General features: G+C 41.5%; 1 protein-coding gene across 1 annotated transcript in view; it reads right to left on the reverse strand.

Annotated features, from left to right (window-relative positions):
- The window catches only part of SLC4A4 (solute carrier family 4 member 4), a 232592-nt gene that overhangs the window by 192899 nt on the left and 17097 nt on the right, over positions 1 to 22596 (reverse strand). The window contains exon 2 of the mRNA XM_077814349.1: positions 21285 to 21464. Within this exon, the coding sequence (XP_077670475.1) occupies positions 21285 to 21464 (180 nt within the window). The remainder of the gene's footprint in view (positions 1 to 21284; positions 21465 to 22596) is intronic.

A 22596-nucleotide genomic window follows, 5' to 3' on the forward strand; every position in this document is an offset into this window, starting at 1 on the left:
TGAGCCACATGTGGCTCTTTTGCAGGTAAAGTATGGTTCGCAGACACACACCCTCATGCCTCTCCCCATTATCCACCTACCAGACTGGCGGGGGGTATGGAGGGGGGATAGGAACTCAGGGTTTCTACCCTGCAGCGGGGTGGTGGAACTAGTGGCTTCTGCCCTGCAGGGAGGGGGGTCTAAGGGCTTTAGCCCCATGGGAGGCATCAGGGCAGAAGCCCCGCGTTCCAGCAGGCACTGCCCTGCTAGGAAGGTTGTGCATGTCTTGCAGCTCTCGAACTTCTGAAGATTATTGTATGCTGCTCAGTAAGTTTGGTCATTCCTGCTATAGACAGTTTTGTTTTTAATTAAGGTCAAAGGCAACCTCCCATTATTAGTCCAAGTCTGGTACCATTCATCCTATCTGCCTAATATTTCAATGCAAGATTTCAGCCCAGGATACAGTTTTTCTCATACTCTAAAAGTACATGGGATAAGACCTTTGGGTGTTCAAAAACTGCAGAGAGTTTTCCTTCTGGGAGTTTTGGTTTTCGGGTTGTTGGGTTTTTTTTGGTTTGTTTGGGTTTTGGGGGGGAGGGAGGGGGCTTAGCTCTCTAAAACAGTTTATTAACTCCAAAATGTGTTTAATCTATTGCTTTTAGAATGAAGTGGTGCCTTTGACTAGTTTTGCCGAACTATTTTAGCAAACTATTTATTTATTAGCAGCATTCTTCCTATACTTAATAAAGTCTGCATGGACCAAAAATATGCTTTATCACAGACCTGCAAAGATCAAAGACAGATGGACAACAATGGGGGAGCATCGTGCAGGGAACCATATTGTACAGACAAAGATACTCTGGGGAAGAAAGGCATCTACCTTTGTACCGCTTGCAAGCTTCACGAAGATTCCAGTGTCTGAGCAATTCCTTAATCATCAAACACACAAAACTAAGGAAATTCCCAGGCAAACAATATTGTTAAGATGACCATAAAATGAAGCAAATATAAAAAAAAATTGCCCAGTGCTTTAGAGTGCAATTTTTTTTTCTTTTTTAAAGCTGGAATATTTCTGAATTTTTAATATTAGTATTAGGTCTGATCAACTTTAACTTCATCTAGTGACCTTTTTGTCTGGGATAATAACAACAGTTACCTCACTGACTTCAAAGAGCTATTTCTTATACACTAAACTCCCTAGAAAACATTAAGGGTGTCTCTGATGGCTATTTCTATTGGAGTGGTGATTACAACTCATCAACAGCCCTCTGTCCCACTAAAATCCATTTCACACACACACGACCTGTGTGATTCCATATTAAAGCAGCCTAAACCACACTTCCATTTCCTGGTTTAATCAATAAAATAAAGGCTGACTGACTGGCGCTCACTTGGAACAAAGCTACTCAGTCTGGAAAAACAGGAGTCCAAAAAACTCACTACGAAAAATAGGTTTTATACAAAATGTTAGTGGAATGCTGTAAGAGCTACAAAGATTCGACATATAACACAAAATTAGTTTCTACAGCACATGGGTAGGTTTAGCTTACATGCTTCCAAAATCTTGCTTGCATGCACACACAGAGGAGCACAAGAACATTTGATGGCTTTTTCCCACACTTTTCAACAGATTTGGATAGAGTTTAATCCAAAAAGGAGTAGCTCTTTAGTACCAGCTATCACCTACCTAATCCACCCCTTCTCAACTCTGAAAAGTATCTTTGGCTTAGAACTGAAACATTTCTAAATGAGATTTTTTTTTTTTTTAAATAGCACATTCCTTAGACTTTTCAATCCCTCAGCAGTTTCACGTGAATGCACGGAACAGAACTAGGCAAAGAATTAAGGTGGTTTAGGTCATTATAGCTGCACATGCTATCAGTCCGAGACAGAGGATTAACAGAGTGAATTTTCAGTTAAAGGAGGTCTTCCCACGTGTTGTGAAAAGAATTAGCCCTCATTTTTTCCTGAGCATAACCTTTGTTTTAAAGGTACATTGCTCAGTGGAAGTATGCACACTATAAAACTTCATTGAGAAGCCATTTCTATTCAGTTCTATCTTGTACTTAGAAAAGAAGGCGATAGGCACCTTACAAATGCACAGGATAGATAGCTACATCACCCTGTGGCTTTGAAGCAAGGGTGGAGTCTATACGATTTAATTACTTTCCCCTGCATCTGGCATGATATATCATGCTGCTTCTAATCGTGGGAAGTTTCTATTAAAAACGGCATGGTAAAGAAAAGTGCAGATATAATGACCATTAATAAACAAGGTCGGCGTCGACTGAAAACTATACAGCACAGATTCAGCTAAAGAAAGGGGACAATTAAAGGAAGATTACGTTACTGTTTGCACCTAAAAGAAACACAGCTCTCTAAGGGTAGGTCTACACTGCAATTAAAAACCCACGGCTGGCCTGTCCCAGCAGACTCAGGTTAAGGGGCCGTTTAGCTGCAGTACAGTTCAGGCTCAAGCTGCAGTCTGAGCTCAGGAGCCTCCCAGCTCGCAGGGTCCTAGAGCCCACGCTCCAGCACAAGCCCACATGTCAACACTGCAGTTAAACCACCCCTTAGCCCAAGCCCCTTGAGCCCGAGTCAGCTGGCACGGGCCAGCCATGGGTTTTTAACTGCAGTGTAGACAGTCCCTTGGAGAGTGGATTCATCCCTTCCAGTTTCCCCCATTTTGTAGGCCACACGCACCAGGTGCAATATTGTCAACTCTCCTTGCAACATTTGGTGTTTTTCTTAAAGCCCCATCTCCTGGAAATCCGTGATTAGGAGAGTACCTCAGTCTTCACTTAAAAATAAAGAATTCCTCATTGTTGTACAGGAAACCTTAAACACGACTCATGTATAAGGATACGATTTTGTCATGGAGGTCACAGACGCCACGGATTCCCTGACTTTCAGAGACCTCCGTGACATTTTCTGCTTCAGTCCCGTGCCCTAGGGTAGCACATCCAAAGCTGTCAGCTGACCGGGGGGGGGGGGGGGGGAGTTGGCGGAGCTTCCAGCTACCATCAGGGGCCCCATAGCTGTTAGTCCCCCTTCACCCCCTTATTTTTAGTAAAAGGCCAGACAGGTCACAGACTTCTGTGAATTTTTGTTTATTGCCCACGACCAGTCTGTGACTTTTACTAAAAATAACTGAAAAAAATCTTAACCTTATTCATGTGTGACCAAAAAGCTCTCAACCTTTCTAGACTACTGTACCCCTTTCTGACATAAAAATACAAAAAGTGTCACAGCACACTGTTACTGAAAAATGGCTGACTTCCTCATTTTTAACCAACATAAATCAATTGGAATAGAAATACTGTACTTGCATTTCAGTGTATAGCATACAGAGGAGTATAAACAAGTCATTGTCTGTATGAAATTTTAGTTTGTACTGACTTTGCTAGTGCTTTTTATTTAGCCTGTTGTAAAATTAGGCAAATATCTAGATGAGTTGATGTACCCCCTGGAAGACCTCCATGTACTCCTGGTTGAGAACCACTGACTTAAAGGCTCCAAAACCAGAAGAAAGGCAAAAAAAAATCCCCCTTTTTTAATCCCATGATTTTTAACTTAATCTCATGATTGTTTTATGTAATAACTCATTTTTGAGCAATCAGAGCTGGCAATACTGCAGGTGCAAGTGCATAATCAATTGCACTTTCTCCAATGACCTTACTGCACTGGTGATTGTGAATTCTTTTTGAAAGGGAAAAGACAATCAGAGGAAAGCTAAAAAATGGATCTAAGCAGTTGACACTGCGCCTTTAAAGGTTTTGAGCTCATAGTGTCCCTTATAAATGATCCTTATCAAAAGTGATTGTCTTTTCTACTAAGAATAAAGTGACCACATTCCTTCCTTCGTCTACTTTGGCTTCTGTGCATTTCCACACAGAAAGCTTTACAAACAGAACCCAGACCAGCACAACTTGTTCTTGCTAGCGTACAGGTGACGAAGATCCCTTGCAAAGTATTCATAGCATTCCAGCTCTATTCATCTGACATTACGTCACGACAGCAAAGCCACAATGTGTTCTCTCTTTTTTCCAATCCCCAAATCAAAAGCATCTTTTTAGCACTACATACACAACGTTGACTACATAATTCATCTGGGAACACTGAAGCCCGATAAATAGCAAAGGTATTATAATTCTTAAATGAGAGAGACTCTCACATTATTCTAATTCCTCATAAACATGAAACCTCACTGAGGAACCAGCTAGCACAGACACAGGTAAGCCGGTGAACGCTGCGGGGTAGGTAGCGCATAAAGCTGAAACGCAATACTCTGGCATGATGAAATGACGTTTGAAGATAGGATTTCAGCTTGAACTGTGAATTTCTTGGCTCTTTTGAGGAAACAGGCCAAAGCCATAACGTTAAGGCAGTTTGGTTTTGTGACTTAATACTTATCAAGTTTCGAAGGAAATTTCTGTTCTGGTGGGGTGAGTATGGTAGAAAATATAACACGGGGCTACGGTTGGAGAGAAAAAAACGGTACTAATACCATACAAACAAAATTAGCTTTGCAGGCAAGCTGAGAATTTTCAGCTGACGAAAGAACTCACACACAAATTAGCAACCATAGCTGCTTGCCACTTGCCCTCGTTGCCACAAGAATTTGCAATGCTCAGGCCAAAGGGAAGTACAATAGATGTTTCAAGGAACTGAAAATTGAAGGGACAAAAGTATTTGGCTCCTGTGTGCCATGCAGCATTCAGCTGGCAGCAGGGAGTCTGTACCGCTTCTGTTTTCTTTCCCAAAGCAGAGGCCTGCCCAGTGTCGGATGTGAGGCGCTATCTATAAAGAATGACAAGCAGCGAGGATAATGTGGGAAATGATACTAGATTAGAATGAGATTTGTCACTCACACTAGATCCTTCACATAACTGTCCCTCTGAAGACTTTCAACACCAGGCGTTCATAACTTGCCAAAGGGTCACCTGGTGATAGCGTAACCCATGGCTGCTTGGTGTGGTGTTCTGTGCCCCACCTCTAGTGGGACCTAGACCACCTAGAGCAGTGGTTCCCTGGGGTTCGCAGAACATTACATGGGATTCGGCAGAAAAATTTCACTAATGGTGGCCAGAGGACCCTGGGCATTGGAAGCAGCAGGTGGGACCTGGTTGCAGGGCAGACAGCCCGAGCCCCAGGGACAGCGTGGCCAGGCAGTTGGGACTGGCAGCCCGAGCCCTGCCCCCGTCAGCGGGGGAGCCAGCAGCCCAAATCCCAGTGCTCCACACAGGGCTGGCAACCCGAGCTCCAGGGAGAGCAGGGCCGGGCAGTTGGGGCTGGCAACGCGAGCCCTGCCCCCGTCAGCGGGGGAGCCAGCAGCCCAAATCCCAGCGCTCCACACAGGGCTGGCAACCCGAGCCCCAGGGAGAGCGGGGCCGGGCAGTTGGGGCTGGCAGCCCGAGCCCTGGCGGTCAGCGGGACCTGCAGCCCAAGCTCAGTGGAGCTCAGTTGACCAGAGCGGTCAATGGGGTCCAGCAGCAGGAGTCCCACGGAGTGTGGAGTACATTTAAACTTAAATCCCTGGAAATACTCATTTTTAGGAGGGGGTTTATGAGATTTCACAATTTAGTGAAAGGGGTTCGCGGGCTATTAAAGTTTGGGAACCACTGATCTAGAGTTTGAGGAGTCTGCTACAGCCTTAGCTAAGAGGGATACAGCTTTTAGCTCATGCAGTAGAGGCTCATACACTAAGCTTCGGAGATCCCAGGTTCAATCCCACCGGCCGTTACAATAGGTCAACAGGGAGACAGAAGGAGCCCCTTTTGTGATTGTAACATGGTGAGTACTGGTTTGAGGACTAATACATCAGGCATCATCCCCTCTTCAAAGAGGATTTAAGATTGACTGACCTAGGGACTTCATTTCAGGATGAGGTGAGAGATTCATAGTGAGCCAGTTCATTCTGGACAGGAAAATGGCTAATCCTCCAAAACTGAAATCCAGAAATATTAGCTGTTTTCCCGAGAGACCACCACCACAGCCAAGAAAAATCACTTCAGGTAGGGGTGTCTGTGTGTGTGGGTACACACACGTTCCCACAGTCCAACAAGGCGGCACAATCTTCTAGACAGATCATGTAACATTATATATATATATATTATACACACACACACACACCCCCCAAAACCTGGAATTTGGGGAATAGAGGGGAAGAAATCACGCCTCCCTTCCACCAACATAGACCGTATTAGCTCACTTTCCTGCTGCTCAGATCAAGCAGTGAATGGCTGGAGGCCATGAACCCTCACTTTATAAACCCAAATATTAAAATGCACTGAAATAATTACTTTAGAAAATCCATTAGTGTGAGAAGAGGAAAGCATAATGGGGGAAAAGAGTGACTGGGCAGTGAACAGTCTTGGCACTGATGAAAAGCTGCATTATTCGCTTACCCGGAAATGCTGAACAAAAAGCAGCTGCCCGCTCCTCTAGTTCAGTTTCCTGAATGTAACTGGATCGCCGACTGGCATCCATTGTTCTCGTCTCAAGGACCAGTGCTCATTAGCATATACCCTTCAACATGTATAGGTTTCCCATTTAAAAAAAACAAAACAAAGAAAACAATCATCACCCTTCTGGTTTGCAATAATCTGTGCTTAAAATACTGGCATGTATAAAAAAAAAACCTAAGAATCAGTGATGACCTTATTTAGCAAGACGTAAGCCTGAACAAAGTATAATGTGAGTGCAGATGCTTAAATCAATACAGAATGCAATAAGAAGCCATCCGCTGACCTGGATGATGTCTATAAATACAGGTTTACTTTAAAAAAAAAAAAAAAAAAAAGTGTTTGCAGACAGCATTTGCGTTACACAGCTCCCAGTGAGAGAAACCGTGCTCTTGCCAGGAGGAAGAAAAAGAAAAAAGAAAAAAAAAAAAAAGACTCCCAAGAAGGCACTTCATAGCCAGGTCCACCTTGTACCTGGACAGGGCCTCATCCAGTCACAGGGCTTCAAGGGAGCTGAGAGTTTTGCACTTGGCAGGACAGGGCCAAAGAAAGGTATGGAATACTTGCCTGAGACTTTCTCTCAGAGGAGAGAGGTTTGGGGTAGCAAGTTAAAAGACTTTTTTCCTTTTGTTTTATTGAAAAATTGGTTTTCTCCCCCCCAAAATACCCACCTTTTTGTTACTTTCAAACTCCTTTCAGTCTGCTTATCCTACTCCCTCACTTTTTCCTCTGGTTCTCTCCTTTAAGCCATCTCTTTACACATATGTATGGGTTAGGCTCTTGAAACAACAATGCCAAAGAAAGGCTCAGTGTTGTAGCTGTGTGTCCCCCAGGGTATTAGAGAGACAAGGTGAGTGAGTTAATATCTTTTATTGGACCAACTTCTGCTGGTGAGAGAGACATGCTTTCAAGCTTCCACTGAGACCTGGAGAAGAGCTCTCTGTAAGCTCAAGAGCTTGTCTCTCTCACCAACAGAAGATGGTCCAATAAAAGATTGCCTCACCCACCTTGTATCTCTCAAACGAAGACTCAAGCTTCCCAGCCCTTCAGTTTTCAGAGGGCAAGAGACTATCCTGACCATCCTGTTTTCCACAGCTCTTAACTGATTCTTTGCCATGGAATTACAACATCTACCACAGAGAAGGCAGTGGGTGGGATCCTTAGACAAATCAATCAAACCCTGAAGGAAACATCTCTACTGTGTAGGGTAACAACATATCCAGAGCCAAAAAGCAGTAAGTCTGATTCTGCCTAGTGAGATTTGCAGTAAATAAAATTAAAGAATTCTCATTCCATTACATAATATCTACTTCATATTATTATATCATATGATACACTATGGCTTTATCCGCATGTCATGGTGATGTCCATGTGATTTATCTGTATTTACCATGCACCTCTAACCATCTCACCAGCACTTTACCCCTTAATCTGCCTCTCTCGCTAAGCAGCTTTAGACAACCTCTTTATTTTAGAGAAAGATGCACCTATGCAGTTGCAGAGGCTCTCGTTTTACTTTAGAGTGACTCTCTGCAATGAAATTTAGTATTTATTTCAGTGTAGACTTCCATGTGTGCTCAAGGAGATTCTCTGAGCTTTTTTTCCTCACTGTTTTTTAGAGAGAAACGATCTACACAAGTTCAGGTGGTTGAGCAGGTATTTCTATACATGGTATAGGATCTACCAACAGCTTCCTCATGACAGTGATATTCAACAGGTGGCCTGCAGGTGAAATGTGGCCTCCCAACGCTTCCTGTGTGGGCTGCCAGCTCATCTTAAAAAAATGTTTATAATTAAGTTCACGAACAGTGATTCACGGCCTATCACTTGCCTAGGACTTCCTTAGTAAGTAACTTACGGGCTCTTAAGTTCCCATGATCGTATCGGCTACAACAGAGCTAGGACACTGCCCATTTTTGATTAGTGATGGAAATGGCTCCAGAGGTGATCCCCGCAATTACAGGCCAGTAAGCCTAACTTCAGTACCCCAAAAACTGGTTGAAACTAGAGTAAAGAACAGAATTATCAGACACAGATGAACACGATTTGTTGGGAAAGAGTCAACATGGTTTTTCGAAAGGGAAATCATGCCTCACCAGTCTATTACAATTCTTTGAGGGGGTCAACAGGCCTGGGGACAAGGGGGATCCAGTGGATATAGTGTACTTAGATTTTCAGAAAGCTTTCGACAAGGTCCCTCACCAAAGGCCCTTAAGCAAAGTAATCTGTCATGGGATAAGGAGGAAGGTCCACTCCTGGATTAGTATCTGGTTGAAAGAGAGGACACAAACGGTAGGAATAAATGGTCAGTTTTCAGAATGAAGAGAGATAAATAGTGGTGTCTCCTAGGGATCTGCACTGGGACAAGTGCTGTTCAACATATTTATAAATGATCTGGAAAAAGGGGTAAACAGTGAGGTGGCAAATGATACAAAACTACTCAAGATAGTTAAATCCAAAACAGACTGTAAAGAGTTACAAAGGGACCCCATAAAACTAGCTGACTGGGCAACAAAATGGCAGATGAAATTCAATGTTCATAAATGCAAAGTAATGCACACTGGAAAACATAAAAAACATACAAAATAATGGAGTCTAAATTAGCTATTAACACTCAAGAAAGATCTTGGAGTCATTCTGGATAGTTCTCTGAAACCAAGAGCTCAAAGTGCAGCAGCAGTCAAAAAGCTAACAGACTGTTAGGAACCATTAGGAAATGGACAGCTAACACCACAGTGAATATCATAATGCCACTATAAAAATCCATGATTCGCCTGTAACTCGAATACTACATACAGTTCTGGTTGCCTCATCTCAAAAAAGATTTTAGAAATGGAAAAGGTGCAGAGAAGGGCAACAAAAATGATCAAGGGTATGGAACAGCTTCCATATGAGGAGAGATTTAAAAGCCTGGGACTGTTCATCTTGGAAAAGACACCTAAGGGGAAAGAAGGTGGTGTGGAGAAAGTGTTTTTTACTCCTTCACATACCACAAGAACAGAGGTCACCCAATGAAATTAAGAGGCAGCAGGTTTAAAACAAACAAAAGGAAGTACTTATTCACACAATGCACAGTCAACCCTGTAGAACTCGTTGCCACTGGATGTTGTGCAGGCCAAAACTACAGCTGGATTGAAAAAAGAATTAGATAAATTCACGTAGGGAAGATCCATCAATGGCTATTAGCCAAGGTGCTCAAGGTTGCAACCCCATGCTCTGGATGTTCCTAAGCGTCTGATTTCCAGATGCGGAGATTGGACGATACAACAGAGGATGGATCACTTGATGATTAGCCTGTTGTTCATTCCTTTTGAAGCATCTGGCGTTAGCCAGTGTCGCAAGACAGGATACTGGGCTAGATGGACCATTGGTTTGACCCAACATGGCCATTCCTATGTTCTTGGGCCTTATTACGTTTCTCTTTTTATACTTTACATCTATTTTGAGCCACACTTGCATATTTCAGACCTTCATTTAAGTTACATATTTACTAAGTGAAATATCATATCACAGCCTACTTACGGAGACTGTTTACAAAAAACAAGGCTGAGCAAAAAGGAACCAAAAATGAGATTTCCAACAGAAACTAAAGCATAAAGTGAAGAGACTCATGCTGGAACCTTTGCTGGAAGTCTCAGAAATAAAGGAGCAAGTGAGCCTAAGGCTTGATTCAACAAAGCAGTAAAGTACATGCTTAACTTTAAATGCAAGTTTAAGATTCATAGACTTCAGTGGAACTTAAGCATATGCTGGAGTACTTTGCAGAATCAGGGCCACAGAGACTAAACCAGTATTTCAACCCTATAGGTGATCTCTTCCAGATCAGAGAGCAAGGTACATTGGCAAGAGAGTGCACATACAAGGGAGCATACAGAGGTACATACATATGTACAAATGCTAATGCATGATCTAGGGCTGTCAATCTAGCATGATTTTTAAATAATACATGTTATACAAGTAAAAAAATAAATTCCCCCCAACTCTCAAATGATCCAGGTATCTAGAGGGCACTAGTCTCCACATTTGCTGACATTGAGTCAGCAGTGTGCCCTTGTTGCCAAGAAGGCCAATGGCATTTTGGGATGTATAAGTAGGGGCATAGCGAGCAGATCGAGGGACGTAATTGTCCCCCTCTATTCGACATTGGTGAGGCCTCATCTGGAGTACTGTGTCCAGTTTTGGGCCCCACACTACAAGAAGGATGTGGATAAATTGGAGAGAGTCCAGCGAAGGGCAACAAAAATGATTAGAGGTCTGGAACACATCACTTATGAGGAGAGGCTGAGGGAACTGGGATTGTTTAGTCTGCAGAAGAGAAGAATGAGGGGGGATTTGATAGTTGCTTTCAACTACCTGAGAGGTGGTTCCAGAGAGGATGGTTCTAGACTATTCTCAGCGGTAGAAGAGGACAGGACAAGGAGTAATGGTCTCAAGTTGCAGTGGGGGAGGTTTAGGTTGGATATTAGGAAAAACATTTTCACTAGGAGGGTGGTGAAACACTGGAATGCATTGCCTAGGGAGGTGGTGGAATCTCCTTCCTTAGAAGTTTTTAAGGTCAGGCTTGACAAAGCCCTGGCTGGGATGATTTAATTGGGGATTGGTCCTGCTTTTGAGCAGGGGGTTGGACTAGATGACCTCCTGAGGTCCCTTCCAACCCTGATATTCTATGATTCTATGATTTCCAGAGGACTTGAAAAGGGTAAATACAGTACCTACCTAAACAAGGGAATACGGACAACCCAGGGAATTATAAACTAGTCAAGCTTAATTTTGGTACCCAGAAAGATAATGGAGCAAATAATCAAACAATTTGTTAGCATTAAAAAAAAATTATGTGATAAGTAACAGTCAACATGGATTGTTAAGAACAAGTCATGTCAAAAAGCCTAATATCCTTCTTTGACAGGGTAACAAGCCTTGCAGAAGCAGTAGATGTGAAATATCTCAACTTTAGTAAGGCTTTTGATATGGTCTCATGACCTACTCATAAACTAGGAAAGTATAGGCTAGATCAACCTACTATAATTTGGGTGCATAACTGGTTGTAAAACAGTGTACAACTGGTTGTAAAACCATATTTGGAAAGTTGTCACCAATGCTTCACAGTCAAGCTGGGAGGGCATACGAAGTGGAGTCCCGCAGGGATCTGCCCTGGGTACAGTTTTAGTCTATATCTTCATAAATGATTTTGATAAATGTCAGAGAAAACATTTATAAAAGTTTGCAGAAGATACCACACTTAGAGGGGTTGCAAGCACTTTGGAGGACACGTTCACAATGATCTTGACAAGCTGGAGAAATGGTCTAAAATAGATGGGATGAAATTCAATAAGGACATATGCAAAATACTACACTTAGGAAGGAATAACCAGCTACACAAATACAAAGTGGGGAATGACTGAGGATTATCGTGGATCACAAACTAAATATAAGTCTACAATGTAATACTGTTGCAAAAAAAGTGAACTTCATTCTGGGATGTATTAGCAGGAGTATTGTAAGCAATTATTCCACTCTACTCAGGACCGATAAGGCCTCACCTGGAGTACTGTATCTAGTTCTGGGCATCACACTTTAGGACAAACTGGAGAAAGTCCAGAGGAGAGCAACACAAATGATTAAAGATCTAGAAAACGTGACCTCTTAGGAAAGATTGAAAATATTGGGTTTGTTTAGTCTGGAGAAGAGAAGACCGAGGGGAGACATAAAAACAAGTATGTATAAGGCTATTTTAAAGGGGAGGGTGATAAATTGGTTTCCTTAACCACCAAGGACTAACAAATTTATTTGGGCATAAGCTTTCGTGGGCTAAAACCCACTTCAAGTGTTTTTTAAAACCTTGAAAGTATCAATTTCTTTGTTAAACAAAAGCAAAGCACGTGGTCAAGACAACTAAGGATAATGACGACACATTCTCACAGCATAACCACCCCGTTCCAGAAGCAGGAGCCAGAGCTCCCATGTCAAAGTAGCAAACAATGAGAGTTAAATACCAAAAGATCCCATTAGCCAGGATCAATGAGCAAACTATTTTATTTGGTTAAAAATGACAATAGCCCTTCACTTTAACAAATCATTATGGTGTGATGTTATGAGATTACTTACCACAAAAATCTTTTCGCTCTTCAGATTTACGGATAAGCCAAGTGCAGATTAACCAGCTTTCAAAAGTGGTGCTGAGAGATGTTACAGGATCACTATTCCACGTATTTAACATTCTCTCTCCATGCGAAATGTTTGTTTTACTGAGCATTGCCTAGAGGCAGGTACTAACCGGCTAGCATCAACATCTACACCAAAACTTATAACAGGGTTCATGAAAGCAGGATTCTCTAGAGTTCTAGTTTACTACTATAATCAGATTATACAGAATTTACTTTCGAGGGAAAGCTGCATTTTGAATCAGAAATGTTAAAAGCTGCACATTAACCCAGCCCTTGAATGACACTTTGCTATCATTAGCAAAGGTAACAATGGCTACACAGACTGTATGCTGATCCAAATATTACCAGAAGCTGAACTAGGTTCATGCAAAAAGAGACATTTTTCCAAAATGGAAACAACCCAGATGTACAGTGTTCAGATTTAAGCCACTCAATTGTCCATCCAGACCTAATCAAGAACTTCATTTTGAAAGCTGCACTCTATCTAAACAGAGCACTACACTGCACAAACCTCAAATGGCACTTTACTGAAATGGCATGTTTATTTCACATTTGCTCTCTCAAGAGAATGCTCCACCAAACCCACATCCTAAGGGTGAAGAGATTTTTTTTTTAAATAAAACTAGAAAGACAGACAGAAAGACAGAAAGAAAGAGAAGCATACCAATAAGACAATTTTCAGAGTAGCAGCCGTGTTAGTCTGTATCTGTAAAAAGAAAAGGAGTACATGTGGCATCTTAGAGACTAACAAATTTATTAGAGCATAAGCTTTCGTGACCTACAGCTCACTTCATCTCATTTCATATGCTCCTTTATCTGTCACTGGGTCTACTGGAAACCCCTCCCATAGTCAGAGCCATATCTGTACCTCCTTTGATTCAGTCAATAGCTGAAGCTAGATTTACACGTAAATTGAGATCACAGTACCTTCTGTCAACTGGTAAAGAACACTTCCACTCCTAAGGTTAGCCCTCATACAACTGTACATAGAATATCTTAATTGGGATGAACATTTTCCAAATCATGTTTATATCGGTGCTGGAAGAGGAGAGTCATAACTGCTAAACTGAACGATGAATCTGATCACAATTAGTTATCGCTCGACATAGATGATTTTCCAAAAATGAGATCTTACAATCAATCACTGGCCAAAATTGCACTCTCTTCGTTTGGACACAGAGTCAAGTCAGATCTCCCGGCTTTGAGAAAGAGCGTTTCAAGAGAAAGCTGTGAGGGAGCATTGTTTGGCCTGTTGCATGCAAGTGAGGGTGGGGGAAAGGGAGAGGGTGGGAAGAATGCGACAAATTATGTGTGTTTGACTGGTTAACATGCCACAAGTTAACAACTGGGTCGCATGTGATAGCCACAAACTAGGTGAGTCATATTGCCCTCACTTGACTGATAGGAATGCAATAATGTTAAGCATGTTTGTAATGGGAAACTCATGTAATGAATGAAATTTGGAGATCTGTGGTATACTCTTACATATTCAGCAATTGTTAAACCTATCTCCTTTTGGCTTTTTGCTGAGGCCTGCTTTTGTATGGAATTCTAGCAAGCCACTGAGCGTGCGTTTGTTTATCTTCATACTGCAAAAGGAGTTCTTGGACATTTTCTGAGGGTTGACAAGAGAAGCCCAGGTGCTACTGCCTATAGCATGTCATGAGAAAAACCAGAGCAAGATTTTTCATAAACTGCCAATCTAATTTGGTAGGGTTAAAAAAAAACTTGATTCCCAGGGAACATTCATAACCAAACTGAAAGTCAAGTTTATTCATGTTTGCTTGGTGACCACACATCTACATGTAGAGATGTGCTCATGTAGATGTGAGTGCCCAGTTTCCCCTCCTCTGTAAAGTCCACTGCTGAGATTTCGTTACCTCATTTAATAGAGGAATAATATCAGAACAAGTGCTAACAGGAATAGGATGATAGGTATGCAATCACACAGATTTGTAAGTGGCTTCCAATAAAATATAAGGCTTCATATTGGGTATTTATGGTGGAAGAGGATTCACCCCAACTCTTGAATATAGCTCACTGTTCTATTTAAAAGTTCCCGGTGTGGCAGATATGTAGGGGGTGAACTTCATTCCATATTATCACAAAAACATCTTCTAAATTGATCTGACAGAAGCAGAGGCTCCAGCTTCACAAGGTATTTAGTCACATTCCATGAGTAGCTCCACTGACTTCAGGGGGACTAGTCAAATCGTTGAAGTCAGGCACCAAGTAAGTTGCTGAGCCAGGGCTGGCTCTTTGCACTTCATTATCTTCTGCAATGGGAGTAATAGGGCACCAGGAAATGATCAGCATTAACCATTAGCAAAGCATAGGGCAGAAGGCATCATACTACAGTTTTAGAAAAATTGGCCGATTTGCGGTCAAAATTATATAGTGTTAAAATTTCATGATCCCTCTCTCGCCCCCCTCAATTTAAAAACACGAACTTGGGGTCAAAAAGAGCTTTGAAGCCTTACAGGCCAGAACCTGAGTGCCCTGCACGAGTGCCAACATTTTCATGCCTGCCTTTGGTTTTAACACAAAGGCAGTGGGCAAAGCATATAACGTGACAACAAGACTTTAGGTTGAGTGACTTTTGGGTTGAAACCAATATACTCAGCTCACACCCACGCAAAAAACAAAGAGATCCCTGAAAATCCCATCTTGGTCCCTTATATAGATATAGTCCTACTTCCGTGAAGGGGGGCGGGGGTGGAGAGGAGACACGCATGTGTACATAATGGGAGGAGGACATGTAAACAGCCAGCTGGATCATATCACTAAAAGCAAATTTATTTACATCTTGTTTCATGAACACTGTTCCAAAATTATATTTTCATGTAACCATGCTGTGGTTTTCATAAGCAAGGTGTAAAATTGCCATGTGGGGGTGTTAAGGAGAGACGGTCCACGAAAATCTGTGTTTCAGGGAGGAAAAAAGTTTGTTGTTGCATCAGTGTTCTCAATCCATTTGCCTGTCACTTTCCCTGTATACTCACTGAACTCGGGCTCCGATTCCCATGCATCCTGTGCTTTGTATAGCCATTTATAACAGCATGGAGTGGCTATAAAATCTTACCAGATCAAAATGGTAGAGAGTCAGTGTACAACCCCACAATGTGCAGAGCAATGCAGAATCAGGCTCAAAGTGTTTATACAAAAAACCAAGCCATGCTCCCCTCATTAGCTTCTTGGTGCTGGGGGATATAGCCAGCAATATGCATCAAAGTAGGAGAATTTAATTCCTGCCACACACACCAAATATATATATATCAGAGGTTTTTTTTAATCTTGATTTCTCATTCTTTAGGCATGGTAAGACCACAGAAATAAACATCTTGCTTTAAAATCATCCTGAAGAAGACAGACAGTTTCCAGTTTTACTCTACATATTTATCTGCATAACATTCTATACTTATTTTCTGTATTACAGTAATGTCTATCTGAGATTAGAGTTTTATTATCTCATGCGCTATATAAAAAGAGATCACTTCTGTCCTGAATAGCTTGCAAGAATACTAACCTCCATCCTTCTATACTATGAGATAACAAAACTTTCTACAATGTTTTGCAAAGTGTTGCATATTTCAGGATGATCTCTCCCCTCTGCACGTGGTAGTCCCAAGTGACCTTTACAAGATGGGACCAAATATTACATAAATAGTGTATATGAAATTCACATCTATCAATCCAGATGGATTGTTTTACTGGTTTTCAAATACTGTCAACCAGAGACAAACCAAACAACAGAGGTAAGAATTTTCATCACTGAGAAATCTTTTAAACTTTCTACTCTACTTTCTGCCAAAGCTGTCAGTCACTAAAGTCACCCTCTTCATCTATAGTTTACATATCACATTCAGAACATTTCTGTTCGGAAAGCCTACGATGTCAGAGCCTCAAAATAAAGAGAGATATATCGTCATCACAATTTGGCTTGTGGCTTTTACATGTAGCTCATTCATACTCCCTATTCCCAGGGCACTCAGCCAGAGGGCGAATTTCAGTGGCCTTTTCCACCTCAAACAAATATCAAAGTGACAACTGAAACCACAGAACAATCAGACTATCACTCCACTAAGAAGAAAAGAGGAAAGCATAAGCAGAGATGCACCTCCTCCCAGGAAAGTCTTCAAACACTTCTAGTGGAGAAGTGTGGGGTGGTCAGGACCAGTACTCTACCCAAGCAATTCCTTCCTTATCTTGTTCTTTGCAACATTCTACCCTCAGCTGCACGCAGAGACAATTAGCCTCAATTACTTCAGAGGGCAGAATTTGGCTTGAGATTTTTATGCATCCAGAAAGACGGACTAGCATTGTCAAGCTTGCTCCAGGCAACAAAGCCATCAGCTTCTCTACCACCACCCATTCAGGATTCATTCCTTCTCTTCATTAAATGGGTCAGCCTGGATTGATGGATCTGATGCAGCCTAAAATTTCTGCCCAATATTGCTTCTGCTATTAGTGTTACATCATTACTTACCTTCCCACTCTACAGCTGTGCATTTCCCATTGTGGTCTCAATGTTCTACCCTTCTCCCTTTGGTGGCTAAGTGCTTCAGTAGCACTTAAATCTTAGAAATCTAAATTCAGAGTTTCGCAGTTGTTTTAGTGTAAAGCTGTTTCTTCATTCTAATTATCACGTGCGTGTTTGAGGGAAGCGGGAAGAGGAAGTTGAAAGCTGGTTTAACACAACTGTACTCAGTGTTACATTTTCCCCCCAAAATGTTAAAATATGTATATATCAGGGACTGGATAGCCCAAAAAGACTTAAGTTATGTTAATATGTAACATCTCTGTCTTTGAGGTCATATATATATATATAAACGAGGTTCAGGCCAGTAGCTAGCGAAAGTCATCATTTTTGGAAATAAGATGTTCCTGGGCTAGGTTTGGGCAGATAGGAAACCACGCCACAATTGGTACCCTCACTGACATTCTGCGCAGACAGGCTAAGGATGCAATAATCAGCATGGAGACGGATTTGCCTTCCCATCTCTAAAAGTAGTTCCTGCAGAGCTGGGGCACATTGATGAGACTGCACTGGGGAAAATTTACACTAATCAGGCCCATTCTGTACCAGTTCTGTGGAAAGGGAGCCTCAGTCTCCAAAGCTATCACATTGGCACCTTTCATGAGCACTATAGCACTTATAATATAAACAAAAATCTTTTCTACGCAATCCTCCTGTGGCTGGAGGAACTGAAGACTGTACGTTTCTGTATCACACAAATTTTGAGTTGTTTGTAGAACTGGACACAGATAAAAAGATTACTAGATACAGTTCCCAAATCCAGCTGTGCCATGCTACCAGTTCTAAATTAACAAGGTGCCCTTGGAAGAGGTCTGCATTTATGGACCTGTTCAATCTCTTGCCTGTCTCCACTGACATATTTTGTCTGGGCTCATCAGCATGGTACAGCAACCCGACCTGGTGATTCAACGCAGATTTGCACACAAACGCAAACTGACAAGATTTCAGGACATCTGCCAAGGGAGGTTATGGAATCACCTTTAGTGGGGATATTTAAGGCTGCACTGGATACCTGCCCACCAGGGACAGTTCAGGAAATTATTAAGTCTGCAGGAGATTGGACTAGATGGCCTCTCAAGGTTGCTTCCAGACATATGATTCTAAGAAATATTTCCATTAATTCTTGGAAACTATTTTAACAAATAGTGACTCAAACTCAAGCAGTACTGTGCTTGTGCCTGGAAACCTGAACATGAAAATGACTACAAACTAACTACCTACATACGTTACACTGCCATTTCCATTTTATTAGCTAAACTAGAGAAATGCAAGCAGCAAAAGAACAGATTTTTTTTTTTAAATAACCTCGTCTACTTTAATAGAAGAAAGAAGTTTGAGTTTCTTTAATTTTAAAATGTGATTTTTAAATGTTTCCATTGAAAATAAATCTTCTCACAACACAAAAGATTCACTTATTCTTCAGGTTTCAGAGTAGCAGCCGTGTTAGTCTGTATCCGCAAAAAGAAAAGGAGGACTTGTGGCACCTTAGAGACTAACCTATTTATTTGAGCATAAGCTTTCGTGAGCTACAGCTCACTTCTTCAGATGCATCTGATGAAGTGAGCTGTAGCTCACGAAAGCTTATGCTCAAATAAATTTGTTAGTCTCTAAGGTGCCACAAGTACTCCTTTACTTATCCTTCAGTTCAGTCTCCAGTGCACCACATCTCAAACATTAACCAATCAAATTATACATGAGCATTGACCACAATGCTTACAAAAAAAAGTTTTAATTTTATTCTCTCATTACATGTACACACAGACCATATTCTCTATGAAGCATCTGTGGAGTGGTATCTTAAATCCAGTATTTGCTACACTACATTCACCAGGTCTGAGTCACTCAACCTCTTTCAAACTGCATGAATACAATCCATTTTTAGTATTATTACAGTGAAGGATAACAATTGGTTAGAGTCAGCCTCAATCCAAATCAGTGTTATGCAAGTGTCATCCGTATGGCTGTCCCAATGCCCCTTAATCCCGTGCACTGCATCACCCCCTGCTATTCTATTCTTGGGCCTCTTTGAGAGAGAGAGAGAGAGAGAGAGAGAGAGAGACACACACACACAATTATGCTCAACTGTGTCAAAATGCACGGTGGATTTGTAACTTTATTTTCACTTCGGTGCACAAGGCATTTATTTCCTCTTCTGACAACATTTCGCTTCATACAAGCATCAAGCAAGTCAGTACACAGCCTGATTCTCTTCTATACTACAGCACCCCTTTGTAGATATCTGGCAGTGTAAAGGTGTGTTACTGTAAATGAAAATCAGACCTGGTATACTAATTCCCACTCTCTGTACTCTAACAATTTTTAGAGATACCTCCTGCTCCACTGTCTTATTTCCAACATTTCTCCCATTCCGAGGAAACATTCATGCTCTGTATTCCCCAGTTTCTTTCTTCTCTGACCCCAGCATACCCATCTGTACACCCCTTTGTTCCAGTGCTCCATATCAAAACTCTCTACTCTTACCTTGTGATTGAGATCCAATATCTACTTCAGTCTCTTATACCATCTGCCCTTTTTTTTAAATGAAATACTTCATGTCCACGTTATCTTAACCTACCTCCATAAAATTACTATTCAAAATCTCAAAGCTCTTTAATTCTAATATTCTTAGTCAACTACTGCAACCAACCCTTACCTAAAGACCATAACTTGAGTTGAACGCTTCTTAACATGAAAGAGAGGGGGGAAATATTACCCTATGAACCTGTAACAGAATGGAGTACTGTGGGCCTGAGAATCTGATTGTGGAGGATTCCTATCACTACGGTTAATTTCAGCTGCCTCTCCCCGCTACTGTGGAGAGCAACTGGTCTGTTCTGAAAATTGCTACCACAGTCGAATGTGTTAATGAAATAGCAGGTAAAGGAGAACCAGCTACTTAGGTTTTCAAAAGGCCTCTGACAAAGTCCTAAACAAAAGACTACTAAAGTAGTCATAGTCTGAGAGTCAAGGTAACCATGGGTCAGGAACAGTCAGACAGAAAAAGTAGAAATAAATGGCCAGTTTTTAAATCGTGGAAGGTATCAATGGCAAAACAGTAGCCAAAAGGTTTTTGTACTAGGACTGGTGGGGTTCAATCTATTTGGGAATGATCTGGAGACTGGAGAGGGTTGGGAAGGCAAGGTGAAGAAAGTAGGCAGATATAGTGCAGACTATCACCTTATATTCTTCCCATATCGCCAAACCTCTGCAGTGTGACACCATTTTCAACAGTTTATCACCATCTCTCTCTTCCTGTTCTTTAACCCCCCAGCCTCTTATTTAAGCAACCACTTTTCCGAATTCAGAATCATGAACCTGCAGCCAGTTGAGGAGATGGCTAAAGGGGCTGGGAATCAGGCTTCACAGACTGCCCCCTAGAAAGGTACTCAAGAGAAGATACTCCACTAGACAATTCAGGTGTCTCATCTCTAACACTCCCAGCCCCAGCCCAGCAGTAACAGATCAGAGCGGAATATCCCAAATCAGATGCCCAATCTATCAGTATACAACTGATTCATACAACTAAAGTTACATTTTCATTCCAACTTTTGTTTATAAAAAACTCTTATTCTTAAGACAATTCAATAAATAGTTAGAGGGAAGCAACTGATATACAGCAGCTAATTACTAAAGCAGGCATGCCTGCATGCACCATGGTATACAATTCTGCAATTCCACATCAAAACATTTCTTATGGCTTCTGACAGGGGGATTTGTTCTTCTGTTATCCCACTGCTAGCTCTTTTTCTAGCTAACACCCCCCATCCTCCCGGGGCAAGTGACTATCCTTGTACCCTGGGAGACTGTGCATATGCTGTGTGCAGAAGGAGGGGGATCAGTCAGAACAGGTAATTAGATTTCAAATTGCTTGCTGTCTCCTCACACACCACATTGGCTTGGTTTTGACTACTTGCACTGACAGTGTCTAACCCAACAATGACACCCGACGGTGAACAAAGATGAAGCGCTCACCTGGGGTGCGTGGGTGGTGTCCCTTCCAAACAACAATTCCCTGGCAACTGATAAAACACATGCTGACGATGTTGTTTCAGGGATCCAGATTCCCTCTCAATGCTCAGGACAAGAGCACTGCACATCAATAGAGTATCACAAGGAATACCAGAAAGCGACAGTACTCACTGAGTGGTTTAAGGATGCCGCTGCTCGTCTCATCCGCATTTTCTGCATCGGATTTGTCGGAGTAGTACTCAGAGATTTTTTCTCTTTCCTTCTTCTCCTTTAGCCCAGGTTTTCTTCTGTGCCGTCTCCTTCTCCGATAGCTCTTAGGCACATGGACCCCGATGTAGACGGTGTGATGGCCTATGGAAAAATAGGAGCATTAATTTGCATCCCATGCAATTTGCAGAAATAACAAGAAGTCTAGTTTATATCACATTTCATTGTAGGAGTATCCCTAAACAGGGGGTCAACTTGTTGTTTTACCCAAACATTAATTAGCAGCTTTTAAATCCCCCTTTGGTTGTGGGGTTTGGTTTGTTTGTTATTTCTTTTATGGTCAAGTAGTTTAAAAAAAGAAATCACAACTGACAGTACATGCAAGTGTAGACTCACTGCTGGCTATTACATATTTGTGACTATTTCTCTTTTTTTAAAATGGACCTCAAAGTCATGAGAATCAGTTTCAAAAGTACAGAAATACAAAGCAGCAGCTTAAAAAACAAAATCATCTCAGTATTTCTGCTGTCTCACTCTTAAAGAGCTCTCCCCTTGAACCTACTTGTTTTCATTAAAAAAATACACTTGTTGGGCCAGACACTTATCTGGTGCAAACCAACATAGCTTGAAATCCATCAACCTATGATGATTTACACCAGTTGAACATCTGGACCAGTGTCCAATATGCCAAGTAATAGCCCAAATCTGGAGGGGGGGAAAGCGCTAAGATACATGTATTTTACTGCATCACAGCAGCAGTGTTATGGTTAAAGAAGAGGCTTCTCTTTTAAGCTCCTGTCTGTTAAGTATCTGACACTTTCCAAAACTTTAAAAAAAAATTGTAATTTGGCCTAAAATTGCTTATGTTTGTTCTCAAATATAAAGATCTTCACTCCCAATATCTTTTTTTTTCCCCCTTTTTTAAAGCAATGGAATAAAATTCTACTTGTCCATTTTTTGAGTTAGATAAAAAGTTCTTGATTCTTTATTTTCCAAGTTCCTTGCCCCTCCAACACCAGCCCAGAATAAAGAGATTCTTTACACTTTAGGAAATTATTCAGACATTTCTTGTGTACTCTGATTACTCAACCATCTTATTTTTAAAAGCTTCAGACACACCTGCCATGGATTCAATTCCTGATAAAGACAAGTGCCTTTGATATGTTTGAACAACTTTGGTTTATCCACTCATTTTACAATGTACCATTGCAGAGCTTCAGATAAACACACTTGTTCAACCATTGACTGAAGTATGTTTATCTGAAGAGGTGATCCT

Source organism: Eretmochelys imbricata, chromosome 4 (genome assembly GCF_965152235.1).
Source record: "Eretmochelys imbricata isolate rEreImb1 chromosome 4, rEreImb1.hap1, whole genome shotgun sequence".
Taxonomy (NCBI): domain Eukaryota; kingdom Metazoa; phylum Chordata; order Testudines; family Cheloniidae; genus Eretmochelys; species Eretmochelys imbricata.